This window comes from Amblyomma americanum, chromosome 7, assembly GCF_052857255.1.
Source record: "Amblyomma americanum isolate KBUSLIRL-KWMA chromosome 7, ASM5285725v1, whole genome shotgun sequence".
In the NCBI taxonomy this organism is placed as follows: Eukaryota; Metazoa; Arthropoda; class Arachnida; order Ixodida; family Ixodidae; genus Amblyomma; species Amblyomma americanum.
The window spans coordinates 151,292,646-151,305,836 of NC_135503.1; the positions used below are offsets into that span (position 1 = coordinate 151,292,646).

General features: G+C 47.2%; 1 protein-coding gene across 1 annotated transcript in view; it reads left to right on the forward strand.

Moving 5' to 3' along the window:
* The window catches only part of LOC144096680 (uncharacterized), an 81,273-nt gene that overhangs the window by 7,556 nt on the left and 60,526 nt on the right, over positions 1–13,191 (forward strand). The window contains exon 2 of the mRNA XM_077629517.1: positions 4,048–4,233. Within this exon, the coding sequence (XP_077485643.1) occupies positions 4,048–4,233 (186 nt within the window). The remainder of the gene's footprint in view (positions 1–4,047; positions 4,234–13,191) is intronic.

A 13,191-nucleotide genomic window follows, 5' to 3' on the forward strand; every position in this document is an offset into this window, starting at 1 on the left:
ACCTATAGGTCGTGTAACTTGCAAATAGATCATTTCAGTGGCCATGAATTTGTCTGTGAGTTTTGATTTCACGCAAGGATTAACAGTTTCATTGCAGTTTCAGGAGTCATCCATCAATTAATTGTAAGTCATGTTTGGTGTTTGGCTGGATGGGCTAAAACAAATTGTTTGAGCAGCTTGCAGTACACTGTAAAAAATGGTATGAGCTTTATCTTGCAGTCCTTATCTACCATGTTCATTAAGCTGTCTACGCTTTCTTGGCCTGCTCCTGTACCAGGTCCCACCTCTTTCGCAAGGTTTACGCCAAGGAGAGAACACAATTTGTATTCAAAATTTCTTTATAACTTTAGCTTCTCCATAATTTCGTGTAACAATCTTTAGTTGTCTTGTATGCAGACTTCATTTTGACAAGAAAATTTTATGAAGACTTGGGAGTTGTGGATCCCAGCCAGGGCGGTCAAATTTCGATGGAGGCAAAATTCTTGAGGCCCGCGTACTGCACGATGTCAATGCACGTTAATATCCGCAGCCCTTCACTATGGCGTCCTTCACAGCCTGAGTCGCTTTGGGACGTTAAACACCCATAAACCATAAACTAAAAAGATTATTTTTTCATGGCTCTTTGCATATGCCTGCCTGTCCCTTTATCACCCTTGGTGGTAATAGTGGCCTCATTATTCAGAAAGAGTGCGAATGATCCTAAAGAAACACTCAGGACAAGTTTAGGTGCTGCTTTCACTGAAAACCATTCTTTTATTAGCTGTTACCATCACTAGCTGATTTTGCAAGTAAACTGCAGTGTGTAGACAGTCTTTTTTTTTGTTGTGGATGCCAGAGGCTTGGCTACTGTGCCATTCACTTCAAAGGGGTGGTCACGGAGTCCTTTTCAGTGCAGATGTCACCAGTTTGAATCGAATGGTACGAAAATTTTCAAGTGCAATTTTCTCGGGAAAAAAAATGTCTTTTGCTCTCAGACAGACATCAATATGCCTAGAGGGAGACGAGGAATCGGTTTTTGCTCTTGACGGAGTTGTCCTCGGTGCCTCATTTGGCTTGCGTTTCTGAAGTTGCAGTGCACGTTGGCTGAACGAAGGCTGATTGCTTGGCATGTGAACCGAGTGCCAATTCACATTCCCTTATCACAGCAGTAACCAGTGCGCTGCTGTTTCTGCAATGCTTACTGGGCCCATCGAAGGGACTCTAGGGACAACTCCATCTCGCCAGGAACAAAGGTTTTTTAACATGCAGCTGTGCCTTCTTGATGAGTCATAGAAGCTGTGTTGGAGCGAAAAGTTCTGCTCAGGGTGCCAATCTTGTTTGCTGTGAAAGACTTCATCTTTTGAACATTGTGTGTAAAAATGTGTTGGTGGCCTCAGCGGTCGCCCAGTGGTTAAGGTGCTCAGCTGCTGACCCAAAAGGTGCAGGTTCAATCCGGGCCACGGCGGTCGCATTTCAATAAAAGCGAAATGCTGTGCTTTGTGAGTGCTCGAAATTATCTGGAGCCCTTCACTACGGCACCTCTCATGGCCTGAGTCGCTTTGAAATGTTAAACCCCATAAACCAAACTAAAGTAAGCTGTTAGCAGAGGAATGCAGTACTAAAACTTCCAGTTCCATTTGCTTTAGCCATCATAAATGCCTGGTTGGAATGCAGGTCACTTGCATTTGCCGCATTGAAGCACTCTGAGACCTCAGTGCAGCACTGCAGGCCCTAGCATTATTGCAACGGGCACGAAGGACAGTATCTCCGTGGGAAGATGGCAGACACAATTGGCACTGCACCCAGTCTGTAGGTTCACTTCATTTGCGAATGAGTGCAGTGTGATTAATGCTAATGCAAATGTATTTGCAAGACAGCACGACAGAACTTGGGGGGCCTTCTTAAGGGCACTGTGAAAGGGGGTCTCAACAAAGATGTGGTATGCCTAGGATGCTAAAGGATGCTGCTTCACAAATCCTCTAGCAAGAATTTTTTATGCGTTTTGTAGAAGCTGAGTTATCTGTAGTCAAATTTTGAATTTACGCATTTTCGCGCCTTTCCCTCTCTTCTTGCCTCTTTTTGCATGCTGAAATGCTGGCGCTCCTCCGCCGGCCCCTTGCACTCGGCCCCTCAGCCGGCTGCCGACGCATGCGAACCAGTGATAGCAGTCTGTTGCTGATGTAACGAACGCTAACTGACGCGTTGCACGTGGATTCAGGTGAAAGCCTGGCGGCGCTGGTTGCCACTAGGCACGGAAGCGGGAGTTTTAAAATTCTATTGTAGATTATTGGCTCGCTTTTGAGGTCTTGTACGTGGCATGAATGCTCATTGATGTGTGCTCTGCATAATGCAAGCATTTTATAGCCAGCCTCAAACACTATTTTTAGGGACCCTTTAACCACATTCTTAAGGAAAAAAACAATAGCCTTCAGGTTGTGGTGGCTGTGGTGGCCAGGCTGGTGGTCACGCTGTGGTGGCTACAATGAGTGTCTAATGTTCTTGTAGCGATTTTCCTGCCAAAATTCTAGCTGGAACGTGTTCCATTGCCCTTGTACGGTATGCATGAGTCATCACCTTCCGGAATGTTGGAGTACCCTTTACTAAATATCTAATGAGATTATACTAATTCGACTCACTAATCCACCTTAATCCACCCACTAATCCATTTTCTGGGGTGGGCCAATTTCCAAATTTCGGGAGGCGCTTTGGAATTTTGAGGGTTAGGCGAACTTCCGGATTTTGGGGGTCTTCAGATTTTCAAATTTGGTGGTGCCCCATGATTGGTCCACTGGTGGTCACATGGTGTTGATGACGTCAAGACCGTTTTGACTGGTCAAAAAATTTCATGATAGAGAAGCTGGAAATTCTTTGTCAGAGGACAGCCTAAATGCTGTTGCATTTAAAGTGTGTCGGAAGTCACTTGCTTTTGTAAGGACTGCTGGGCACTGTGGTGGTGTCTGCATCATTGGCACATCTGTCAGCTGCCAACGGCCCAGCGCAACACAAAATGGTGTGCTTGATTATCTTGGTGCGAGTGCGCCAAGATGGTAAGTGGGACAACTGGCATGGTGGAGCCCGCGCTTCTGGGTTTAAAAAAATGTGGTGTAACAGCCTCCATATGTTTTGCTACAAATGCGTTGGAAGCTTGCTTTAGTAGTTGACGTGACTATGAAGTGGATGCTTTGGAAAGTGCTACAAGCAGACATGGGAATGGGGCAGCAGCACCAGCAGGCATGCTGCTCTTACTCAACGTGTTGCATTGCAGTGGCGCTTTTAGGTGCTGCATGGTCCCTGGATCCGCATTGTCATAGAGTGGTGCAGTGATTTTCACATTATAGGATCACTGTGAGCTGTACGTATGATTTCTTGATTATTAATGCAATAGCACTAGAAGCCTCATCAGGAAAAAATTGTGTTGCCGGGCATAAAATTTGCTGATTGGCTGCAGGAAAGCAACATCAGCAGGCCAGTTAATTCCCGCTGGCTAACGTGGCAGTTTGGGCATGTTGGTATTGCATGACAGGATTGAACAGCGCACTTTTGTACCTTCGTCAGTGCCTGAATGTTCTGTTGCGTGATGTTGGCCATGATATACCTATATATTTTGGTCCGAGGTTCGAAATAAACTGTAGTAAGTTGGCGCTTGTGTGTCCTCGCCCATTGTGCGCTGTTCGCTCCTGTCCCATTGGTTGCCGAGAAATAGCATCACCTGACCGGAAGTGGAGTCACATCTATTGAACCCATCAACAGCTTCTGATGCTGTTCTATTGCGAACATATAATGTCATTAGATATGACTGTGGATTTGCTTTTATGTCTGTGTTGCCGACTTTCCTGCAAGCGTGGAACGAGCTCCACTGTGTCTGCTGTCGGGCTTTTATTCTGTGGGCTGTTTCATGAAAGGTAGAAATAGTTGTATGGTTCATTGGGCTTTTTATTTTTCCTTTTTCTATTTTTCTCCTGTGAAGAAATAGTTATCTGCTGATTATTTGGGTGGTGTACGTGGCTACCATTATCGCTGTGCCTAAGCTGACCTGAGGCAGGGGCAAATGTAGTGTGTCCCTTGCAGGCAGAGCTCCGTGCCAGCGTCTACCTAGCGCTAGATGAGCAGGAAGGCCTCCGGCACCCTGAGAAGCCAGTCGCCGCCATTCTGGCCACGGATGATGGCCATCTGGCAGCATCGCTGGTGCATGACTTCCTGCACTCCTGCAACCTTCGGTTCACCCTCAGTGTGTTGGAACCGGAGGCGCCACTCGTAAGTGTGCCTGTTGTGGCAAGGCAGTAGATTTGGTTACTGCTGCGGCGAGAGTAGAGCAGAAGTTTGTGGCCGAGGAATGTACCATAGAATGGGGTGGAAATCTCTGTGGGTGGGATGGGATGGGATTGATCTTTGAAGAAGTGTCCGGGTTATGTCCTTCTTGTGTGCTCGTGTTTTGTCCTTTGAAGACAATTCTGCGGAAGCTTTTTTGCGCTCATATGCTTGCCACACGCACGCACGCACACACACGCACACGCACACACACAGCTAGGTCACCTTTTGTCAGGTATTGCATCCGTCATTGCCTTCATGCCATAATTCACTTTCTCAGGTCAATATGTTGGTGAGTGTGAAGTGTGTTTATAGGTCATGTGAGACATGAAAAAAAACGCGCTATAATCGCTTTATTTCATGACAATGCTAAAGCTAGCCTGCCTCAAGAGCTGGAATCATATTGAATGGAGATGCAGCGATTATATTGCTGTTTTTTCATGCCTTACATGACCTATAAGCACACTTCAACATTGCAGTCATCATGCAGTTATTGAAACCAAAATCGAAAGAGCATGACAGAAAAATTCGGTTATAAATTATTTAGCTGTTATGTATAGGAAAATGCCACGTGTTGATTCATGCATAGTAGTGTCTTCCATGTCATTGTAGATAAGGAAACACACCAGCAAAATTGGGTGTCTATACGTCTTTAACCAATATGACATACCAATTAGATCAACTTTCCATTTTAAGGCCGCTAGTTTCTAGCAGTTGTGCAGAAGATTGCAGATTTTAGCATTTTTTGCAGAATTGTGCTTTATAGTCACATTCTCTTTTCTTGATATTTCATTTCATTTATTTCATGCACTGAAGGACATCAGGGGATGAGCTGCCTTGTGGACAGCTTGATAAGCTCGTTTCACCTAACACACAAGGACAAGGGCAGACACAGTACAGGTGGTGCATAAGGTACAGTGAAAGCTCGTTAATTTGACCCCCCTTAATTCGGACAATCGGATAATTCGACCTGCACGCATGGTCTCTACAATTATATATAGGAGTCTATGGGGCAAAACTCGTTAATTCAGACAAATTTTACCGCCCATCGGTTAATTCGACCTAGTTCCACGGCTCGCCAAGAGTGGCGCTACTGTAAAGTTGGAAAAAAAGAATAGCGTAGGCCATCCGTACGGTCATCGTCATCAGCAGTGCGAGAGAGGGCGAGGGAAGCAAGGTTAGCAGTGGCCGAAGCGCCCGGTGTCTTTCTTTGTGCTTCGTTGCCTCTTGCAGTCGTGCTCAGTCGTCGTGTTAACCCTATCTTCAGCAAGTCTCGTTTTGGCGTGTGTCGTCGTTGCTCCGTGTTTCTTGCTGCTACGATCGCGGTTATTGAACGCTAACACGCCTTTTCTGGATATTGCGTGCTTTGCCAGCGTGTTTACTGTGGTGTTTTCGAGTGCGTAGCGCGCCGTGCCTGCGCGCCTCGCCATCGCGTCCTGCTCCGATGGCGACACCGGCAAAGCGGCCGAAGTACAACCAGGCGAAGGACCTAGCCACGAAAGTGGAAATATTGAAGGTGCTGAAGGATGGTGTTTCACGCTCTGACGTGATGGTCAAGTATGATGTTAAAAGAATCACCTTGGCCACTTACGTGAAGAATGAAAACAGCATTATGGAGGCGTTTGACAGTGAAGCCTATGGTGACAAAAGGAAACGACTGCGGACTGCGGCCCACCCGGAACTCGAAGAAGCCGTAATGCGATGGATTAGAAACGCACGTGAGGCCTACCTCCCTGTGAGTGGGCCATTAATTTGTGCCCAGGCTGAAAGGTTCGCCACAAAAATGAACCTTGAAGAGTTCGAAGCTTCTGAAGGTTGGCTTGCTCGCTTCAGAAGCCGTCACAATCTGACTTTTAAGAGTGTGCGTGGCGAAAGAGCATCCGTGGACAAAGACAGGATCGAGGAGTGGCGGATCACCGGGCTTCGTGAACACCTAGCTGCGTACGACGCTCCGAATATATTTAACGCCGACGAAACAGCGCTTTTCTTTAAAGCACTCCCGGATAAGACGATCACCTTTAAAGGTGACCCCTGCACAGCAGGGAAAAGAAGCAAAGAAAGGGTCACTGTGCTACTTGCCGCCAACATGACGGGAACAGAGCGTCTGCCTCTCCTAGTGATCGGAAAGGCTCAGAAGCCGAGGTGCTTCAAGAACGCGCGGCGCCTTCCGGTTGAATACCAAGCCAACAGGAAGGCTTGGATGACGTCCAGCATATTTCAGTCCTGGCTTCATCAAATGGATCGGCGTTTTCGAGCTGAGAAACAGAAGGTCCTCATGGTTGTAGACAATTGCAGTGCTCACTGCGAGGTGTCGGGCCTGGAATGGATTAAGCTTGTGTTCCTCCCGCCGAATACAACCGCAGCCCTTCAGCCCATGGACCAGGGCATATGCATAATCCAGCATATAAAATGCAAGTACAGAAAGCATGTATTGCAGCGCATGCTTCTCTGTATGGAAGCTGGGAAGAAGTACGACCTTATGCTCCTCAGCGCTTTGAACATTCTGGCGCACGAATGGGCCAACACGCCTACAGCAGTTATTGCGAACTGCTTTCGGCACAGCGGTTTTGTGCAACCGAACTGCGGTGTGGGGGAACTGCCGACAGAAGCAGCTGACGCAACCACAGAAGACGACAGCTGTTTCGACAGCGTTTTGCCTCCTGCCGTGCGGCTCGCGGATTACGTGTCCATCGATGATGGTGTCGCCATTTCCGGTCAGCTGACCGAGGACGAAATCATCCAAGAAGTGACAGGCGCCGACAACGACGATTCGTCGGAAGATGACGTGAGCACCTGCCCCAAACGCCGAAGCGCACGGTGAAAGAAGCCGCAGAAGCCTTGTCTGTGCTGGAAGACTTCTGTGAACAAATTCCGGATGGTTCGCGTGCCGCGGAGCATCTGGCAGCTGTTAGAGCTATTGTAGCCGCTCAAATTCGCCCGAAAAAGCAGACGACGATAACAAACTTCTTTGCCAAATAAAGGTATGTAATGCTGGGGCAAATTTCATGTTTTTTGTGGTTCATTCGATATTTCGACATTCGGTTAATTCGACAATTTTTCGCGGTCCCGTCAGTGTCGAATTAACGAGCTTTTACTGTAGTAGGAATAACACAGTTAGTGAACCATAACTGTAAATGAATAAAAACCTTCAGATACCGAAAGACGTGATGCATTTTATAATTACAGCAATACAGTAAAACCTCATTGATACGTTTTTTTTTTTCAAATTTCTGGAAAAAAACGTATTATGCGGGAAAACGTATGGTCCAAACCGCCTGATTTTGGGAAATGTAACTGTTGAATGAGGTAAAAAGACATTTATTGACAATTTCACTTTATAAAAATGTCGATTGGCATTTCTTGGCACAAGAGCTGAACAGATACTATTCCAGCACTCACTGATTTCAGTCCGCGTTGGCGCTGTCTTTAGCGCGAGTGGAAATTCGTAACGCATCCGGTCCGTCAACGGCAGTGATGAAAGTAACAAAAATCTATTCCTTGTCATTTTCAGATGCTTCGCCCCATTGCCCAAGTACTGTGGGAAAGCCACTGCGGCAACTGATTGTCGCAGTGTTCCTGCCTTTTAAGCTGAGTTTCCCAGACCCGGCTTTGTATATAAGCGCATCGCTGTAGTTCGCAGAAGCTTCGCCTCCTTTTTCTTATGCACCGCTAAGAAACGGCCGTCGTGAATGCTTGCGCGCCATTTTTATATTTTTTTTGTTCTTGGTGATAATGGTGGTGGTGGTGCCTCGCCTCGTTGCATTGAGGCACTGCAGAGAAGCCACCACGGTGGGTGACTGCCGCAAAAAACGTTGCGTGCCCTCTCGTTCGGCCCTCTTGTTTGTTTGCACATGTGCGGTTGGTGAATAATTATACGACCACAATTTGTCGAAATCTGAAATGTAGTAGCTGGGAAATCGTGTTTTCCGGGAACACATTAACCAGGAAAAATATAGTGTAACTCAATGGGACATTTTTAACGTCCGTGATTTTAAGCATACGAACTGGGAATCATGAATTGAGAACATGTCAATGAGGTTTTACTGTATCTGGACTGGTTTTACAAACAAAAAAATAGAGCTGTTGCGATGGTTCAGTGGTTATGGTGCTCAGCCGGAGGTAGGAAACTCTGGCTAGTTTCGGTTTCAGCTACTTCAGTGCATCTGGCAACTGTAGGTGGACTGATGCTTAAAACTGAATGATTCCTGCCCATGCACGTAGTGCGATAAGGCTGCAGCGATGGCTAAATTATCTGAGCAACCACGATACGAAGCTGCTCATTTTTCAATAGCAGGATCAATCCACGCCAAACGCCCTACACGTTACGCTCCGCCATCTTCAGTTTGTTAAACAAAATTCACGGAAACTTATCCGAATGTGTGTGTGTAATCAAAGCCTGGAATATTTCTGCAAAAAAAAAATTTATTCTGGAGGTGACCGCAGTTTGAATATTTAGAAAAGGTGAGAAACCAGGTACTGTGCTCAATAAATAATAAAATATTCAGTTTTAGAAAACACATTGCTATTTTTTCATTCACATTTGCACAGATTCTGGCTTACAATATAATTCGGAGCATGCAGCTTTATAAGGCATAAATATTTTTTAAAAATCAACAGAAATTGTGAAAATGTACCACTTTTGTCGTTTTTTGTTTAAATATCAACTTGCTCTCGGTAATTTGGAAATAGCTTTTTTTCTTCTCTAGACGTCTAGTACGTACAAGCAATGTTACATGCTATGAAACTGTAGATTGAAGTAAAAAAATACCAAATGTGCAAAAAATGCATTTTGAGCAAAAACACTCGTTCATTTTCACCCTGAGGTGGTCCAAGTAAAAATACATGCAATAGCGGGTTACCTAGAACCGTTTGTTGCCTTTCATTTCTGAAATTTTTATCGAGATAGTGTGTGTTTAAAGCGAGGAAAGAATTTTTCAAGTCGAGCTCTCACGCCGCAAGTGGCAAGTTGTGTCGTGTCTTAACGCCTCTTCACTGCAAAGCACGACACTGCTGACACTGTGGCCAGACGAAATGTAGAGTTCCTGTTCTTAAGTGAGGTTTGCACTGCAGGCAAGCATGGGAACGTTGTGTACTCGAGCAGGTATTTGGTCGTTCCAGCGACGGTGGCGGCGCCACGCGGCCTCTTCAAGAAGCTGCGATCTGGTGATCGCTCCGCGCGGCACATGCAATCGCAATGGTTTGGAACGCGAAGATACATATCACTATTCTACGATGTTCGAACATTCCAAAAAGCAAACGTGTTTATGCCAACATGTAAAGAGTGCAAAACGCAGATATTAAGTGTGTTCGGCAGGCTGCCAAAGCACTTAGCCCCCTCGTGCTCCTCAGCGACGCGCTTTGTTGACGCCACGACAGCGCGTCGTCAATGCTTTCCAGTTCGCAGTTCTGTCTGTATGGCCTTCGTATGCGTATTGCAGCTACATGAAAGCAGTGCAGTGCCTAAAAACTGAGCTAATGTGAAGTATGTTGGCTATACAGCTCAGACCATTCATAACGCAACTGCTTATAATGCGGGAGCACATTGTGTGCGGCTTTTTATGACAACCGTTTCACTTCCGATAGAGTTCAATGCATTGGAGCACTGCTTAATATGCGGCAGCGCGTAACTGAAGACTGCTTATAGTGCGGGTTCTGGAAAGCCTGGCGGCCCGCGTACCGGTGTGGGCACATGAGTACCGGCGGGGATGACGAGTGTGCTCTCAGGCGTGCTTCCCAGCTTGCGCAAGAAGGGGACAACAGGCGGGGCGGAGGAGCGTTGTCAGCATGGTTCAAGGCAAGACTGAAGGCAGGAGAGGATAGGAAAAAAAATAGAAGTCGCAAAGCAGGCATTTTTCCTCTCACACTCCGATGCGCCTCCGTTGGGCGCACTGATTGGAAAAAACTTGAAAGCACGTGATGGCATGGCCAGACAAGCATGCTGGAGCTGCGGCCGAGGCGGCGGTGAGCGCATGGCATGACGCTGCAAGCGCTGCTCGTACCACACACACATGCAGCAGCATCTTGTCGCACCTGAGCCCATGAGCGAGGCATATGTCGTCGTGTGTCGCGAAAATTTGACAACGTAGGCAAGTTAGCTGACAACGTGAGCAAGTCAACCTGCCTCGGCTGTCTTCAGTTCCTTTGGCGTCTGCTCCTCTGAAAATCAGGAAACTGAAAGCTCTCAAAAGCTACCAGAGCTTTGTGAGGGATGTCGAAGGTGGTTCGAAAAAGGCTACCGTAGCAAGAAAGTACACCGTCGCAGACATTACTGTGTCCGCCATTTGAAAGAACAGCGACTAGTTGCAACAACAGCTGCAGGAAGACTCTGCATTGCTTGCAAGGAAGTGGATTCGTGCATCAAAGTAAAATGATGTTGCCGCTTTGTTTGAGCTGTTTTGCGAGGTCTGGGCCCAGAGCGTTCCTGTGAGTGGCTCGATATTGCAAGCCAAGGCCAGATGCCTTGCAGACATTTTGGGGCGGGATGGTTTCAATCCATTGAACGGTTATATTCAGCGTTTCAGGGACCGGCACAAGATGAGCTCGTCGTCGTCGTCATTGCAGCAAAAGCTTCATGCAAAGATGCGCTCAACTGTTGCAACAAACTGTGCCTCTACTGAGCTCGGAGAAACCTCAGGGAGCAAGCGCTCAAGTGCTTCACTGTTTTTGAAGATGACGTCATTAGCAACGCAGTTCGCTCGCAATGCCAGACTAAAATAACATCGTTTCTTCATTCATTACGACGCTTTGACAAAAAAATCAAATAAACTTCTTTGTTGCCTGTAATCACAGTGTTGCGCGTCTGATGGGTTGTCAGATGCACTTTGAAAGGTAGACTGGCTATTCTGAAAACGCGAATGCATGGAAAAACTACGTTTTGGTTAGAGTGCAGTACAGCTTAAAATGCGGATTTTCCCAACTCCCGCGGTATGCGTTATATGCGGTCTGTGCTGTATTTTTAGGTGGATGTTTGCAGCAAACTAAGATTTTTCATCTATTCAGGTCTGTGGAGTTCGCTGACCTTTCCACGAACTCGTTGATCTTGTGTTCGCAAGGAAGGCCGCTCCAGTGGGGTCGGAAGTCCCCAACAAAGGGGCCCGTCCCATCCCTGCCTCCCCTTCGTGCAGCGGACGTCCTCGTTTACGCCGCGCTGTCACGGGGATGACCCGCCGGGAAAAACGCTAACCATGTACAGCTGTCGACATGTGGTTGTTAAGGGGTTGACGAGGTTCCGGGGGCGCACAAGATACGGCTGAGTATTAGCCGAGTGACCGGAAACCCACTATTCCCGTAACGACTGTGTTCGTCTCGCGCGGTGTATTCTGTAAACACTTTAGGGATCGTTTTGTCGCGTGTGCGAAAGAGATAGGAAAGTGGTAACGGCTGGGCCGTGGGTGCCGTGGGAGAGGGTGGTCACGTTTGTGCTGTTTGTCTATTTGATTGCAACCTCTCCTTTCCCAAATGTTTAATCAGCACTCTTTCCCCAATCTGTGATTAGTTGGCGGAAATCCTTATTTTCCTTTCCCTGACCACTGATTGGCGAGATGGGTCGTTTGTTATCTTATTGGTTGCTGTCCCCGCTAAGGGCGGAGACAGAGGGTTTAAAACCAAGCGCTCTGGGTTGAGCGGGGGCTGAATTCGTCTGATCCACGATTTAGTCATGTAAATAGTTTTCTCCTTGCTTTGTTTCTTCTCGTTTTTTTTACCTATGTTGTAAATAAATAGTTAACCTTCTCCTTTCCTTGAGTAATGTGAACGTTTGCGAGTAGAACCACCGGGTCATCAAGAAACCCCGATTTCAGTCGACACAGGATCGCAACTGGTGCAGTCGACACAGGATCGCAACTTCTTTCTACTCAAGGCATTGGACGGAAGGTGAGAAGAACAAGTCCGTGGACAAGCTTTTTGTCCTAAAGGAGAAAACGTGAAGCTGCGTCGCAAGACTGACGTCGAAAGCTTCAGGATCACGGGTTGAGTTCGAGAGGACGTCGGAGGCTCAAGTCAGCTAGGAGCTGAAGGAGCCGGGCAACAACAAGCCATCGAGGGTTCGAGTCAGCGAGCTGCTGAAAAGAACCAGGCGTCCACATCGAACGGGTTCGAGTCAGCGAGCTGCTGAAAAGTAACCAGGCGACCAAGTCAAGCCAGTCAAACGAGGCAGAAGTCAGCGAGCTGCTGAGAGATCCAGAGCTCAAGTCGTCCGCATCGAGGAGCCTGTCGTCATCACGGAGGACGACGAGATCACCGGGGCAGAGAGCAACCAGTAAGGTAGGAGACCTTTCTGCTTTCTCCGAATTCACCATGTCGGTGTAGTGTTTATGAGCTAGAAACGATAGCGCGGAAAACGGAGATGGCTGCTGTACGGTATGATCAGGAGGGCAGGATGCGATGCATTGAGCAGGAGGAGGCTGAACAGCTAAGTGAAATTGAAAATTTGAAACTGCAAATTGAACTGGAAAAGAGAAAACTTGCACAGATGCAGTTAAAGTTAAGACATGGGGCGAAAGTCGATAGCGAGGCCTTATTCGCATCAGTTCAATGTTTTGTCTGTATGAATTTTGGCCATTCGATGATTGAGTGTCCAAAAGAGCAAGAACAAGATGTTCCCGCAGTGAGGGGAGATGTGTGCGAGCTAGTAGCTCAGGTAGAGATACTGGCGCCGGCATGCGGCGACTTGCAAACCGACGATCATAGTTCTGAAGCCTGTGTGGATTCAGGGGCCGAAATAACAAAACAGGAAGGTGATATAACGTTGTGTGCTAAGCCAAAAGAGTGCACTGCAGGCATAGGGGTGTTAGTCACACCTGTGAAGCATTTGCTGTCAGAGCAACCGAATATAGAGCAGACTCAGGAGGCACTTGAGTGTGTTGCTCGCGATCAAGGGTTCAGCATCGTGACCCAGTCTATGTG